The 17,185-nt window shown below is 43.6% G+C and overlaps 1 protein-coding gene across 5 annotated transcripts in view; it reads left to right on the forward strand.

The window, feature by feature from the left end:
• The first annotated feature begins 715 nt into the window (after positions 1 to 715).
• Positions 716 to 17,185, forward strand: part of acsf3 (acyl-CoA synthetase family member 3) — a 41,273-nt gene continuing 24,803 nt past the window's right edge. For 2 of the 5 annotated variants that reach the window (XM_036963573.1, XM_036963576.1), the window contains exons 1-3: positions 716 to 857; positions 1,451 to 2,249; positions 4,062 to 4,217. In XM_036963573.1, the coding sequence (XP_036819468.1) occupies positions 1,545 to 2,249; positions 4,062 to 4,217 (861 nt within the window). In that variant the 5' untranslated portion in view covers positions 716 to 857; positions 1,451 to 1,544. Of the gene's footprint in view, positions 863 to 1,450; positions 2,250 to 4,061; positions 4,218 to 17,185 lie in introns of all 5 variants that reach the window. The other 3 variants (XM_036963575.1, XM_021586010.2, XM_036963574.1) reach the window with 2 other exon arrangements.

A 17,185-nucleotide genomic window follows, 5' to 3' on the forward strand; every position in this document is an offset into this window, starting at 1 on the left:
CCATCCTCGTTTGCAATGTAGGGGTTCAGGGAAGTGAAAACTTTTTGAATGAGTGCCATGTCTGAACAATTCTTATCTGAGGCCCGCGACTGCCAGCTGGTGGCTGAATGTGCCCGGCTCTGTGAGATGATGCCAAGCTAGTTGGCACACTGGAGAACTGGCATAGAGTGATCTAATGCCAAAACAACTCTGTGTGGTGCATATCCCACTTTCTCTCCTCTTCCATCTCCCTCATGGCCCATGTCTCAGTTTGAATTGACACGTGTTCACAACAGAAGTCTTAGTGAGATTCTCAACAACAGATGCCACCAGGTTGAGGCAAGAGGAGGTGGAAAGAGATTCAAGTTTGCAAACTCCAAACATTGAGATTTTACATAGTTTACATTAATGAATGGGTTACCAATAGTCATAGAGGTTATTTTAAGAGGTCAGCGAAGTCTTCTACCACTTGATTCCTCACCACTCTTGATCCAGGAAAACAAATCCCCCCCCCCCCAAAAAAAACAGAATTACCAAATTGCATAAACATAACTCAATTAAATGTATAACAAGGCTATTGGCTCTTTTGTGTTAAAGTGGAGTAGCATCTCCTCCAACTCCACACCTTTTCCTGGACAGTGTAGCCTAACATCATAATAAAGCACAGATACATCTGTGTTTTAAAGTAGTCAAGCATTGCAGAATGAAAAGGACTTGTTTGTACTATTGTTTATATATCCTGCAAATTTAACAAAACCTGGATTTTCAGTCTCAGATTGCTTTGTTCCGTGTTTCACAACCAGAACCCTAAAATCTAGCTCCAGTTTCCATTCGGAGTTTTATTGTGACGCACCGTCACAAGAATAACCGGTGTTTGGGTAAGGTGAATATTTACATTAGCAGTAGGTTTGAATTACCAGGTTAGCAAACATTGCGCTCTTTGAAAAAATGGATATCGTTTAAACACACTAACATCGCATGTTAGAATGTAAAACACAGTCGGGTTTTCTCGCTAAAAATCACAGTCTTCACCAGCATGATCTAGCTAGCTAAGCTAGCTGCTATTTATGAGCATATTCATTGAGTGGTGTTACGTTAGCTAGCCAGTTAGCTGCACCATTACCCCCATGTCCAAAGATCAAGTCAGAGTTACGTCACTGTATCTGTAAAAGCTAAACTGTATACCAAAGTGATTGAAGCAAAAACCAACAGTGTGCTCACACCACAAACGGATTATTATTCTGTGCCACTGCCTGTCCCTGAAGGATTTGTCCTTTCAAAATAAACAGCTTGGCATAGCAAGATATTTGCCAGCAGTCTAGCCTGCACAGTATTCATAGAGGTGTCATTGTGGATAAAGGCAAGCCTGTCAGAAATACAGTCTTATCACTATAGCAGGGATAGCGTCTATTCTTATGAAAACAATTTCACTTAGCCTATGTTAATTATGAATCTCTCTCAAAATGAACAGGTATTCCAATGTGACCATTGTGTGGCTTGACATGATGAGGATGGACTTTTTATGAGGATAACATTGGTAGCTTTGAGCAGCATAGTCTCCCATCATGTTGCCAGGGGCAGTACGTCACTCAGTCCCTCTGTGGCGCTCTGCTTTGGCCTCTGGCTGCTTCCAGTGTGAGGCAGGGCCAGGGAGATGGCTGCTGAGACGGGTCCTGAGGAGAGCCTACACCTCCACAAGAGCAAGGCAGGCTGCAGCAGGGGACAGTGCCCCTGTGTTTTCCAGAGCCCAAGTGTACAGGGACAAGCTGGCCATAGTGGATGACAGTGGGAGCCACAGCTACAGGGACTTGTATGGCAGTAGTAGGGGCCTGGCTGGGCGTATCAAGGCAGCTCTGGACTGTCCCTCTGGGGACCTGCAGGGGAAGCGCATCTCCTTCCTGTGTGCCAACGATGCCTCGTACACGGTAGCCCAGTGGGCATCCTGGATGTGTGGCGGCACGGCCGTGCCTCTCTACAGGGAGCACCCTCCGTCTGAGCTGGAGTACATCATCTCTGATTCCCAGAGCTCCCTGCTGGTGGCTGGGCAGCCGTACGCAGACACCATGGAGCCCCTCGCCCACAGACTGGGACTGCCCTACCTGCAGCTGCCCCCCACCTCCAGCCTCAGCTCCCTGCTGGAAACCCCAGAGAACCAGCCTGAGCCTGGCATCACAGACTGGGCCCAGCGTCCTGCCATGATCATCTACACCAGCGGCACCACAGGCAGGCCCAAAGGGGTTCTCCACACTCACAGCAACATTCAGGCCATGGTAAATTGATTATTCAGTTGTTATATGCATGAATTGTGAGCATAAGATGAATACTATTGTTATTCTGTACACTGCTTTTTATCATAATGATGTACCGAGGCATGTTGAATATTTGATCAGTCTGAAGGTTGGACTGAATTTTGAAAGTTAAACTTCAGCTTTTTTTTCATTACTGATACTAACCAGGTTTCGATCCAACCTTTTCAGGGCTCCTGAGTGGTGCAGCAGTCTAAAGCACTGCATCTCAGTGCTTGAGGCGTCACTACAGACACCCTGGTTCGAATCCAGGCTGTATTACAACCGGCCGTGATTGGGAGTCCCATAGGGCGGCGCACATTTGGCCCAGCGTCGTATGGGTTTGGCCGGTGTAGGCCGTCATTGTAAATAAGAATTTGTTCTTAACTGACTTGCTTAGTTAAATAAAATAACCATTTAGAGTAAAGTACATATCGGATAAAATAATGTCATGACAGTCCTGATGGAAACATAATATTTTTCGGGAAACCTTCCAAACATCGACAAAACAAAATACGCTAGACAAGGTGTCGGTAAAATGAATAATGCAACAAATGTAGGTGGAAAAGCTGATTAAATATTGATATAATAATAATCATCATATCAAAGTAAACTTAGTCACGTGAGGACATGTTGTGTGGTCCTCCCACTACAACTCATTGGGAAACCATGCAGTTTATAAAGCTTCAGGTGAAATAAGTTATGATTAACTTCACAGGGTGGTGAAAGTGCAAGGTGATGAGCTTGATGCTGCTTTCAATGCTAAATATCGAGGGTCTTATTCTTCTGACATGATCACCGATGCTTGGCTGCCGTTTGACAAGTCAAAATAAATATCGCTCTTTTTTCCATAATCTCATCGTGTAGGCTATAACGCAAAATGTTTTGAGACAACTGTCAGTAGAGTTGAAAATGCAATGGTAACCCATTTAACTTTATTTTTATTTGGTACATGGAAATTTAACTGCAAAAAAAATGTGTTTATATGTACTTTGTCATCACGCACAGCCTTTTATCTGCAACAAGTCAATTAGATGGAAACACAACTCATTGTTTTTTTCTATAAGTATTTTTGAATATATTCGCATGAACACCTGTCGCCAATCGGATGGAAACGTAGTTAATGTTAGTATTTTTTAAATGTTTTATTTCCTGGTGTCGGTACTGCAAACATCTGAGAAGTCTTTTTCTCTCAAAGTATTAATAGGGTTTCTGCTGAGACAGTTTTCTGTAGCCCTTTGGTAGTACGTAAGGGTGGGTTGTCGGGGGTTACACATACGACGGACACAGTGTCGTTTTGCTTTTGTTCCACATGAGCTTTCTGAATAATCGGCCAAATTATTTCATTACATGGGGCACTTCAGGCTGTGGAGGATTTATTTTGGTACATTTTCAACCAAAATTGACCTGCATGTCCAATAGAGTGGAAAATTAGATCACCCTCAATTAAAGAGCTTCATTTGGAAATGACAAGCCCAGGGAGGGAGCTCGGTGAGGGAACACGGAAGAGATGGTTCCTGGAAGGTTGAGCGCTTAGGGACACTATCCATTCCCTCTGCTCCTTCCAGCTATCTGGCCCTGCTTACTAAAGACAGGGGTTTACTCTCTTCTTGCACGGTGGTTACATTCATAATTATGTTTGATAAGGAGTGAAAGAAACCTTCAGGCAGGACCACCATGAAAGCTTTTGAGTGAGCTACCCATCATTATATAGAAAGGAAATGTCCAAAGAACTGGAAGGAAAACATTGTATGACCAAATAGCTCAGTGGATCTCTCATGTCTCCCTCTCTCCCAGGTTCAGGGTCTGGTGTCAGAGTGGGGCTGGTCCAGAGATGATGTCATCCTTCACACCTTGCCCCTGCACCACGTCCACGGCATCGTCAACAAGCTGCTCTGCCCTCTCTGGGTGGGTGCCACCACCGTCATGCTGCCTACCTTCCAGCCTCAGAAGGTACATTGCAACTATAGTACACTACTACTTCTAACATGTTGTTTCAGTTGACTCCCACCTCATGTCCTGTCTGTGTGCTGTCAGGTATTCTACTGCAGTCTGCCTTGTGTGTGTTAGCAGTAAGTAGTGCTCTGTAAGGGACTTGTGGGGATCCACTCCACAGACCTGTACAATGGAGACACACCGGGGTGGGAGGCGGGTGGGGAGTAGACGGGGGCTGCTGTTCAACCTTATCGGCTAGTTGTCAGCAATTGGCGCTAATTGTAGCAGGGTTGCTGTGCTGAAAGCACCGGGCCGGTAGTGTCAATAACAGAGCCTGGAGCTGAGCTGACATGGACAGGTCCATGATGCCCCCTCTGCCTCATTCCGCCGGGCCGCTGGGGGTCAGGAGTAGAGGCAGCCAGGCAGGCAGGCAGGCAGTGCTCCCCCCCAGACTGTCACACTAAGCGTTTGGGGCTGGGTGATGGATTGCCCTGTGTGGCTTTGTATCTGACCACGCCAACTCACAGCACAGGCTTTAGAGCCAGATCAATCGATGAGGTGACATTGAAGGATGATAGTGCTTGTTTGGAGGGGTGGTGGTGGAGTAGGTAAGGGGGGTGGTGTCAGAGGGGTTTTAAGGTCTAGGAGAACTTAATGGGAGTCAAGGGTATGATTGACAGGTAAGGGCTGTAGAGGACAACCAATAAAGAGGAGGTTTACTGTAGTATCAGAGCATTTCACTTTCTTTGTACCTCACCTGACCTTGTGTACAAAATAGACAGCATACACTTTGCTCTCATCCCTAAGGACGCCTTGTAGATTTTTCTTTCATTTTCTTGAAGTCATGATGAGATACAAATCAATATACTGTAATATATTAATGTAGCTCCAGGCTTTTTCTGAGTGACTGTCTAATAGACCGGTTTGACATTTTACTGAGAGTACACTATATTTACAAACCTTATTGACACCCCTTCTAATGAGTGGATTTGGCTATTTCATCCGCACCCGTTGCTGATAGGTGTATAAAATTGGGCACACAGCCATGCAATCTCCATAGACAAACATTGGCAGTGGAATGGCCTTACTAAAGAGCTCAGTGTCTTTCAACCTGGCACCATCATAGGATGCCACCTTTCCAACAAGTCAGTTCGTCAAATTTCTGCCCTGCCCTCAGCACAAGAAATGTTAGTATGGACTTTCATGAAATGGGTTTCCATGGTCGAGCAGCTGTACTAACACAAGCCTAAGATCACCATGCGCAATGCGAAGCGTCGGCTTGAAAGGTGTAAAGCTCGCCGCCATTGGACTCTTGAGCAGTGGAAGCGCATTCTCTGTAGTGATGAATCACACTTCACAATCTGGCAGTCCGACAGACGAATCTGGGTTTGGCGGATACCAGGAGAACCCTACCTGCCCAATGCATAGTGCCAAATGTAAAGTTTGATGACATTCCAGACGGTTCTGTGCTTCCAACTTTGTGGCAACAGTTTGGGGAAGGCCCTTTCCTGTTTCAGCATGACAATGCGCCCGAGTTCCATACAGAACTGGTTTGTCGAGATTGGTGTGGAAGAACTTGACTGGCCTGCACAGAGCCCTGATCTTAACCCCATCGAACACCTTTGGGATGAATTGGAATGCTGATTGCGAGCCAAGCCTAGTCGCCCAACATCAGTGCCTGACCTCACTAATGGTCTTGTGACTGAATGGAAGCAAGTTCCCACAGCAATGTTCCAACATCTAGTTGGAAGCCTTCCCAGAAGAGTGGAGGCTGTTATAGCAGCAAAGGGGGGACCAACTCCATATTAATGCCCATGATTTTGGAATGAGATGTTCGATGAGCAGGTGTCCACAGACTTTTGGTCATGTAGTGTATGATAATTGTGAAAAATACATGCATTTTTGCCTCTAATGGACATACCTGTGGTTGGAACTAGATGAAGGATAACCAGTACAGACCAGGATACAGAGAAGTGAGGCTAGACATGGACATTGAGTGCTGACTGACTGAGGTAGTGTGTGTTTGTGTGTGCAAGGCTTTTTCTGGATCACAATGGGGCATAGCTGGTGGGTGTGGTCGCTATCCGGAAATGTAAGAGGCCCTCTTGTAGGCCGCAGTGACAAAATGTATCTGTTTAAAGCTAATTTCCGGATATTCTACACGTTTTGCCATGAGGCTGAGAATTAAAGCACATTTCCAGCAATTCTACACATCTTACCTTTGGGCTGAGAGAACATTTGAGGTTTTAAAGCTAATTTCCTGCAATTCTACACATTTCACCATGGCTAATGCTATCTGAGTGACTCAAACATTATAACAAAATCAATGGGGGCCCCATGCCATGAAAAAAACACTCCTGAATGCATCATTGTATAACATTTTTGATTCTCCCTGACTGTCTAGCTTTTATTTTGGTGATTGTTAGTTCTCAAAGATGATCTTATTTAAAAATATATAGGTCTGTCTTTTCTACATTCTTTATATCTGGTTTTAGTTGTTTGTGTTTACTCTGAAAACATTTTTCCATCCCGTATATATATATATATATATATATACAGTGCCTTGCGAAAGTATTCGGCCCCCTTGAACTTTGCGACCTTTTGCCACATTTCAGGCTTCAAACATAAAGATATAAAACTGTATTTTTTTTGTGAAGAATCAACAATAAGTGGGACACAATCATGAAGTGGAACGACATTTATTGGATATTTCAAACTTTTTTAACAAATCAAAAACTGAAAAATTGGGCGTGCAAAATTATTCAGCCCCTTTACTTTCAGTGCAGCAAACTCTCTCCAGAAGTTCAGTGAGGATCTCTGAATGATCCAATGTTGACCTAAATGACTAATGATGATAAATACAATCCACCTGTGTGTAATCAAGTCTCCGTATAAATACACCTGCACTGTGATAGTCTCAGAGGTCCGTTAAAAGCGCAGAGAGCATCATGAAGAACAAGGAACACACCAGGCAGGTCCGAGATACTGTTGTGAAGAAGTTTAAAGCCGGATTTGGATACAAAAATATTTCCCAAGCTTTAAACATCCCAAGGAGCACTGTGCAAGCGATAATATTGAAATGGAAGGAGTATCAGACCACTGCAAATCTACCAAGACCTGGCCGTCCCTCTAAACTTTCAGCTCATACAAGGAGAAGACTGATCAGAGATGCAGCCAAGAGGCCCATGATCACTCTGGATGACCTGCAGATATCTACAGCTGAGGTGGGAGACTCTGTCCATAGGACAACAATCAGTCGTATATTGCACAAATCTGGCCTTTATGGAAGAGTGGCAAGAAGAAAGCCATTTCTTAAAGATATCCATAAAAAGTGTTGTTTAAAGTTTGCCACAAGCCACCTGGGAGACACACCAAACATGTGGAAGAAGGTGCTCTGGTCAGATGAAACCAAAATTGAACTTTTTGGCAACAATGCAAAACGTTATGTTTGGCGTAAAAGCAACACAGCTGAACACACCATCCCCACTGTCAAACATGGTGGTGGCAGCATCATGGTTTGGGCCTGCTTTTCTTCAGCAGGGACAGGGAAGATGGTTAAAATTGATGGGAAGATGGATGGAGCCAAATACAGGACCATTCCGGAAGAAAACCTGATGGAGTCTGCAAAAGACCTGAGACTGGGACGGAGATTTGTCTTCCAACAAGACAATGATCCAAAACATAAAGCAAAATCTACAATGGAATGGTTCAAAAATAAACATATCCAGGTGTTAGAATGGCCAAGTCAAAGTCCAGACCTGAATCCAATCGAGAATCTGTGGAAAGAACTGAAAACTGCTGTTCACAAATGCTCTCCATCCAACCTCACTGAGCTCGAGCTGTTTTGCAAGGAGGAATGGGAAAAAATTTCAGTCTCTCGATGTGCAAAACTGATAGAGACATACCCCAAGCGACTTAGAGCTGTAATCGCAGCAAAAGGTGGCGCTACAAAGTATTAACTTAAGGGGCACGCCCAATTTTTCTGTTTTTGATTTGTTAAAAAAGTTTGAAATATCCAATAAATGTCGTTCCACTTCATGATTGTGTCCCACTTGTTGTTGATTCTTCACAAAAAAATACAGTTTTATATCTTTATGTTTGAAGCCTGAAATGTGGCAAAAGGTCGCAAAGTTCAATGGGGCCGAATACTTTCGCAAGGCACTGTATATATATATATATATATATATATATATATATATATATATATATATATATATATTTTTTTTTTGATTGGAGCTGGTGGGAGGAGCTAATGAAGGATGCGCTCATTGAAATGGAATGGTGTCAAACATGTGGAAACCACATTTATTCCATTCCAATAATATATAAACAGTTGAAGTCGGACGTTTCCATACACTTAGGTTGGAGTCATTAAAACTCGTTTTTCATCCACTCCACAAATTTCTTGTTAGCAAACTATAGTTTTAGCAAGTTGGTTAGGACATCAACTTTGTGCATACAGACAGATTATTTCACTTATAATTCACTGTATCACAATTCCAGTGGGTCAGAAGTTTACATCCAAAATGATGTCATGACTTTAGAAGCTTCTGATAGGCTAATTGACATAATTTTAGTCAATTGGAGGTGTACCTGTGGATGTATTTCAAGGCCTACCTTCAAACTCAGTGCCTCTTTGCTTGACATCATGAGAAAATCAAAGAAATCTCCCAAGACCTCAGAAAAATAATTGTAGACCTCCACAAGTCTGGTTCATCCTTGGTAGCAATTTCCAAATGCCTGAAGGTACCACATTCATCTGTACAAACAATAGTACGCAAGTATAAATACCATGGGACCACGCAGCCGTCATACCACTCAGGAAGGAGATGCATTCTGTCTCCTAGAGATCAATGTGCTTTGGTGTGAAAAGTGCACATCAATCCCAGAACAGCAGCAAAGGACCTTGTGAAGATGCTGGAGGAAACAGGTACAAAAGTATCTACAGTGGGGCAAAAAAGTATTTAGTCAGCCACCAATTGTGAAAGTTCTCCCACTTAAAAAGATGAGAGGCCTGTAATTCATCATAGGTACACTTCAACTATGACAGACAAAATTAGAAAAAATAATCCAGGAAATCACATTGTAGGATTTTTTATGAATTTATTTGCAAATTATGGTGGAAACTAAGTATTTGGTCAATAACAATACTCTTTTAACAGGTGTGCCTTGTTAAAAGTTAATTTGTGGAATTTCTTTCCCTCTTAATGCGTTTGAGTCAATCAGTTGTGTTGTGACAAGGTAGGGGGGTGTACAGATGATATCCCTATTTGGTTAAAGACCAAGTCCATATTATGGCAAGAACAGCTCAAATAAGCAAAGTGAAATGACAGTCCATCCTTACTTTAAGACATGAAGGTCAGTCAATACGGAACATTTCAAGGTACTTTGAAAGTTTCTTCAAGTGCAGTCGCAAAAACCTTCAACCTCCACATGAATGGAAGACCCAGAGTTGTTGAGGATAAGTTCATTAGTGTTACCAGCCTCAGAAATCAGCCAAATAAATGCTTCACAGAGTTCAAGTAACAGACATATCTCAACAGCAACTGTTCAGAGGAGAAACCTTCATGGTCGAATTGCTGCAAAGAACCCACTACTAAAGGACACCACTAATAATAAGAGACTTGCTTGAGCCAAAAAACACGAGGAATGAACATTAGACCGGTGGAAATGTTTATTTTGGTCTGGAGTCCAAATTGAGATTTTTGGTTTCAACCGCCGTGTCTTTGTGAGACGCGGTGTGGGTAAACAGATGATTTCCGCATGTGTATTTCCCACCGTAAAGCATGGAGGAGGAGGTGTTATGATGTGGGGGTGATTTGCTGGTGACACTGTCTGTGATTTATTTAGAATTCAAGGGACACTTAACCAGCATGGCTACCATAGCATTCTGCAGCGATACACCATCCCATCTGGGTTGGGCTTAGTGGGACTATAATTTGTTTTTCAACAGGACAATGGCGCAACACACCTCCAGGCTGTGTAAGGGCTATTTGACCAAGAAGGAGAGTGATAGAGTGCTGCATCAGATGACCTGGCCTCCACAATCCCCTGACCTCAACCAAATTGAGATGGTTAGGGATGAGCAGAGTGAAGGAAAAGCAGCCAGCATATGTGGGAACTCCTTCAAGACTGTTTGAGAGAGTGCCAAGAGTGTGAAAAGCTGTCATCAAGGCAAAGGGTGGCTATTTAAAGAATCTCAAATATAAAATCTATTTTGATTTGTTTCACACTTTTTTGGTTACTACATGATTCCATATCTGTTATTTCATAGTTTTGATGTCTTCACTATTATTCTACAATGTAGAAAATAGTAAAAATAAAGAAAAACCCTTGAATGAGTAGGTGTTCTAAAACGTTTGACCGGTAGTGCGAGTGTTACCCTTCAAAAGTTTTTATTAAAACAATAATTGTGTCCTTCAAACTTTGCTTTCGTCAAAGAATCCTCCATTTGCAGCAATTACAGCTTAGCAGACCTTTGGCATTATATTTGTTAATTTGTTAAGGTAATCTGAAGAGATTTCACCCCATGCTTCCTGAAGCACCTACCACAAGTTGGATTGGCTTGATGGCCACTTCATACGGTCAAGCTGCTCCCACAACAGCTCAATAGGTTTGATATCCAGTGACTGTGCTGACCACTCCATTATAGACAGAATACCAGCTGACTGCTTCTTCCCTAAATAGTTCTTGCATAGTTTGGAGCTGTGCTTTGGTCATTGTCCTGTTGTAGGAGGAAGATCCCTTTTAACCTGTACAAATCTCCCACTTTACCACCACCAAAGCACCCACAGACCATCACATTGCCTCCACCATGCTTGACAGATGGCGCCAAGCACTCCTCCAGCATCTTTTCACAAATGTTCTTCTTTGTGATCCAAACACCTCAAACTTAGATTTGTCTGTCCATAACATTTTTTTCCAATCTTCCTCTATCCAGAGTCTGTGGTCTTTTGCCCATCTTAATTTTTTTATTTTATTGGCCAGTCTGAGATATGGCTTTTCTTTGCAACTCTGCCTAGAAGGCCAGCATCCTGGAGTCGCCTCTTCACTGTTAACATTGAGACGGGTGTTTTGCGGGTACTATTTAATGAAGCTGCCAGTTGAGGACTTGTGAGGCTTCTGTTTCTCAAACTAGACACTCTAATGAGCCTGTAATCGAACCCACAAATGCTGATGCTCCAGATACTCAACACGTCTAAAGAAGGCCAGTTGTATTGCTTCTTTAATCAGCACAACAGTTTTCAGATGGGCTAACATATTGCAAAAAGGTTTTCTAATGATCAATTATCCTTTTAAAATGATAATCTTGGATGCGTTAACACAATGTGCCATTGAAACACAGGAGTGATGGTTGGTGATAATGGGCCTATGTAGAAATTCCATAGAAAAATCTGCCGTTTCCAGCTACAATAGTTATTTACAACATTAACAATGTCTACACTGTATTTCTGATCAATTTGATGTTATTTTAATGGACAGAAAATGTGCTTTTCTTTCAAAAACAAGGACATTATTAAGTGACCCCAAACTTTTGAATGGTAGTGTGGTTGTTTATGTATTTACACTGCTCAAAAAAATTAAGGGAACACTAAAATAACATATCCTAGATCTGAATTAATGAAATATTCTTATTAAATACTTTTTTCTTTACATAGTTGAATGTGCTGACAACAAAATCACACAAAAATGATCAATGGAAATCTAATTTATCAACCCATGGAGGTCTGGATTTGGAGTCACACTCAAAATTAAAGTGGAAAACCACACTACAGGCTGATCCAACTTTGATGTAATGTCCTTAAAACAAGTCAAAATGAGGCGCAGTAGTGTGTGTGGCCTCCACGTGCCTGTATGACCTCCCTACAACGCCTGGGCATGCTCCTGATGAGGTGGCCGATGGTCTCCTGAGGGATCTCCTCCCAGACCTGGACTAAAGCATCCGCCAACTATTGGACAGTCTGTGGTGCAACATGACGTTGGTGGATGGAGCGAGACATGATGTCCCAGATGTGCTCAATTGGATTCAGGTCTGGGGAACGGGCGGGCCAGTCCATAGCATCAATGCCTTCCTCTTGCAGGAACTGCTGACACTCCAGCCACATGAGGTCTAGCATTGTCTTGCATTAGGAGGAACCCAGGGCCAACCGCATATGGTCTATCAAATCAAATGTATTTATATAGCCCTTCGTACATCAGCTGATATCTCAAAGTGCTATACAGAAACCCAGCCTAAAACCCCAAACAGCAAGCAATGCAGGTGTAGAAGCACGGTGGCTAGGAAAAACTCCCTAGAAAGGCCAAAACCTAGGAAGAAACCTAGAGAGGAACCAGACTATGTGGTGTGGCCAGTCCTCTTCTGGCTGTGCCGGGTGGAGATTATAACAGAACATGGCCAAGATTTTCAAATGTTCATAAATGACCAGCATGGTCAAATAATAATAATCACAGGCAGAACAGTTGAAACTGGAGCAGCAGCACGGGCCAGGTGGACTAGGGACAGTAAGGAGTCCATGTCAGGTAGCCCTGAGGTATGATCCTAGGGCTCAGGTCCTCCGAGAGAGAGAGAGAATTAGAGAGGGCATACTTAAATTCACACAGGACACCGGATAGGACAGGAGAAGTACTCCAGATATAACAAACTGACCCTAGCCCCCCGACACATAAACTACTGCAGCATAAATACTGGAGGCTGAGACAGGAGGGATCAGGAGACACTGTGGCCCCATCCGATGACACCCCCGGACAGGGCCAAACAGGAAGGATATAACCCCACCCACTTTGCCAAAGCACAGCCCCCACACCACTAGAGGGATATCTTCAACCACCAACTTACCATCCTGAGACAAGGCCGATGATCACAAGGGGTCTGAGGATCTCATCTTGGTACCTAATGACAGTCAGGCTACCTCTGGCGAGCACATGGAGGGCTGTGCGGCCCCCCAAAGAAATGCCAACCCACACCATGACTGACCCACCGGACCCAAACCGGTCATGCTGGAGGATGTTGCAGGCAGCAGAACGTTCTCCACTTCGTCTCCAGACTCACGTCTGTCACGTGCTCAGTGTGAACCTGCTTTCATCTGTGAAGAGCACAGGGCGCCAGTGGCGAATTTGCCAATCGTGGTGTTCTCTGGCAAATGCCAAATGTCCTGCAACAGTGTTGGGCTGTAAGCACAACCCCCACCTGTGGATGTCGGGCCCTCATACCACCCTCATGGAGTCTGTTTCTGACCGTTTGAGCAGACACATGCACATTTGTGGCCTGCTGGAGGTCATTTTGCAGGGCTCTGGCAGTGCTCCTCCTGCTTCTCCTTGCACAAAGGCGGAGGTAGCGGTCCTGCTGCTGGGTTGTTGCCCTCCTACGGCCTCCTCCACGTCTCCTGATGTACTGAACTGTCTCCTGGTAGCGCCTCCATGCTCTGGACACTACGCTGACAGACACAGCAAACCTTGCCACAGCTCACATTGATGTGCCATCCTGGATGAGCTGCACTACCTGAGCCACTTGTGTGGGTTGTAGACTCCGTCTCATGCTACCACTAGAGTGAAAGCACCGCCAGCATTCAAAAGTGACCAAAACATCAGCCAGGAAGCATAGGAACTGAGAAGTGGTCTGTGGTCACCACCTGCAGAACCATTCCTTTATTGGGGGTGTCTTGCTAATTGCCTATAATTTCCACCTGTTGTCTATTCCATTTGCACAACAGCATGTGAAATGTATTGTCAATCAGTGTTGCTTCCTAAGTGGACAGTTTGATTTCACAGAAGTGTGATTGACTTGGAGTTACATTGTGTTGTTTAAGTTTTCCCTTTTATTTTTTTGAGCAGTATATATATATATATACATACATATACTGTACCAGTCAAAAGTTTGGACACACCTACTCATTCAAGGGTTTTTATTTGTACAATTTTCTACATTGTAGAATAATAGTGAAGACATCAAAACTATGAAATAACACATATGGAATCATGTAGTTAAACAAATCAAAATGGGCAGAGAAGCACGGGGCAGTTATCTGTCCAAGAAAATGTACTTCCTAAATAGTTATATGATTAGGGTATAGTTTACTACACTGCGTAGATGTAAATATTGATCACATATATTTGTCCGTCTGAAAATCTTCCCTCTCCTAAAAGGTATGCTATGAAAATAGCTCAAGTCTCTCCAACTCTGCTCTCTTCAAACTACATACAGTGTGGCAAAAAAGTATTTAGTCAGACACCAATTGTGCAAGTTCTCCCACTTAAAAATATGAGAGAGGCCTGTCATTTTCATCATAGGTACACTTCAACTATGACAGACAAAATGAGCACATGACAAAAATGCAATTTCAGAATGTAGGGGGGACATGACCCACCCCGTCCCCAGTGACAGTTGCGCCCCTGGTTTTAATATATTATCATTAGCAATGGGTATATAAAAAAAACGGACTTAATTAACTTACAGTGTGAGGTGAAGAAAAAATTACTTCGAAGCTCAACTTAATATTGATTGACCTGGGGAGTTAAGACAATCAGACATCCCCAAATGGGAACTTTCCTACATTTCCCCGCAGCAGGCCAGGTACTTCTATCACGTTGGGGGCGATGAAACAACGGAAGTCCACTCATTTTCAATTAAGGAAGCGAAGTGGGCATGGGGACCGTTGGGCGATGCGAGCATGGGATGTGAACAGGGCCGGAACCACAGTTGGGGAAAGTTGAACTTTATACTAATACTCAGAGAAATCGTGTTGCTATTGATCAATCGAAGCTCTCTATAGTTTCCAGACACTATTGGATTGGCTGTTGATACCTAGCATTACCTAGCCTGCTTGCTAGCACCAACATGAGGGCGAAGCAAGCGTGGCTATCCAAATGTATGTGTTAAAAGGATCATGACTTCGCCAAACACTTTTCCCTTCTTGTCTCAACATTTTAAATAATACTCAAGACACATTATCTTCACACATATTTTAGTTGCTTTTCACCGACAGCCACAACTCATTAATCAACTAGGCCTGTTGCCATGTGCGCTGCCCAAATTGCAGGCTTCCCAAATAGGCAGAGGCCTATAAAAGCTTATGATTTGAAACAATCCACAGCAAAAAAAATTGAGGAAGCTAATGATCCTCGACGCTTCTGTGGCTAAGTCATGCTTTCTGGTGAAGTATTTTGAATGATTTGATTTATTTCTGTATAGACTGTAAATAGGCCTATATAGCCTCATTTTGGCAAATGTATTTGCCATTTCTTTCCTGTTCTACTGGTTTTCATATCATCTTTATTTTCTTGTCCATGCAGAAGCCAAAAGCACAATCCCAGTCATATTATCAACCCATCCTCGTTGTTGCTGAGATTTTCATTCCTGTCACATATGGAACAGCTCTCATCAGGTGAACTGTTTAGAATGGTTTTTTCCCACTAATTGCATTTTGGCAAATATTTTATTGGCTTCTTCATTACAGGAATTGCATGTTCTGTTCAGATGAATTACCATAATCTAAATGTGATTTATTTCGTTCTGCGCACAGTGGGTAGACACCCTAATTGGTTACACAACCAATTCATATGGGTCCGGTAAATTTCTCAAATGGCCAGTAAATTAAAATCTTCCCGGTCTCGTTGTCCGGCGCAACATGTTCCTAACGGAAACCCTGGTGTGTCTGTGTGAGTGGATGGAGGGATGGTTGGATGTCCCTGTGCATAACTGTCTCTGACCCCAGAGGAAGGAAGGAGTGCTCTGCTCGGTCGATCAAGCAGAGGAGTGGGTGTGTGGCTCCAGCAGGCCCCCAGTGTCCGGTCTGGAGCATGAAATGTCGAGCTCTGCTGGTCGGTACCAAAAGCCCTGTTCTGCCTTAAAAAGCCTATGCAAATTATGATCGCCCCTACGGTGAATTAATTTTCGCAAATTCGCAACAAATCAAGATATTTTTATATTCTGACTACTACATTTGTCATCACATAGGATCACGTGCTGACAGTGTTGCCATCTTAGCGACTTTGTTGGTATATTTAGCGAGTATTCAGACCCCTCTAGCAACACATTTTCAAAAAATCGACTATCGACAAATCCAGCAACGTTTTGTGGTGTTATTGGAGATTTTTGGAGACTCTGACGTGAAAGCACGTATCGTTCTTACTCTTCTCAACGAGCAGCGGGTGCTGCCGTGGGCCCCACCCCTGTCCCAAAGCACCCACAGGCGGCCCAGTCCTTGCGCAGCAGTCCCTCCCAGCTGCAGTCAGAGCAGGAGATGTTCACCCCTGCTTTCTCAGACTCTACTGCTGCTACCCACTTCAAAGTGCACAGAAATGGTGTTCTAGCACCATACTTTCTGAAAAAGTTGGTTACGGATGTGGGTGACCAGCGTTTCAGCCTCCTCGATGAGTCCACAGATGTAAGTGTTTCTAAGTACCTGGGGGTTGTGATAAGGTACTTTAGTGACACCAAGCAGACAATTGTATCAACATTTCTGGGGCTTGTTGAGTTGGAGGGAGGAGATGCTAAATCTATGCCCGTGCTGTTGTGGCTTTCCTCTAAGTGTTGTCTTTAGAAAGAGAAACTCCTGGGGATAGGGACTGACAATGCCTCTGTTATGACGGGGATTAACAATGGGGTCCATAAAGTGCTGAAGGAGGAGTATGGCCTCAAACATCTGGTTCTTATTCGCTGTGTGTGCCACTCTCTGCAGCTTGCTGTAAGTCATGCTTCCAATGACACCATCCCTCTTAGTGTGGGGTACTTGGTACAAGAGACTTATAACTGGTTTTCAGTGTCTCCAAAGTGCAGGGAGGCCTACAAGGCCATATATGAGACCATCAACTGTGGGGGGAAACCTTTACAGATAACCAAGTTGTGTGCCACATGTTGGCTCTCCATTGAACCCGCGGTTTCATGCATTTTGGACCAGTGGGAGGAGCTTAGGCTGCATTTCGCAGTCACCAAGTCCAGTGAACACTGCAACATGGCTGAGGTTTTATACTCCATGTACAGTGATCCT

The sequence above is a fragment of the Oncorhynchus mykiss genome, chromosome 26 (assembly GCF_013265735.2).
Source record: "Oncorhynchus mykiss isolate Arlee chromosome 26, USDA_OmykA_1.1, whole genome shotgun sequence".
Taxonomy (NCBI): Eukaryota; Metazoa; Chordata; class Actinopteri; order Salmoniformes; family Salmonidae; genus Oncorhynchus; species Oncorhynchus mykiss.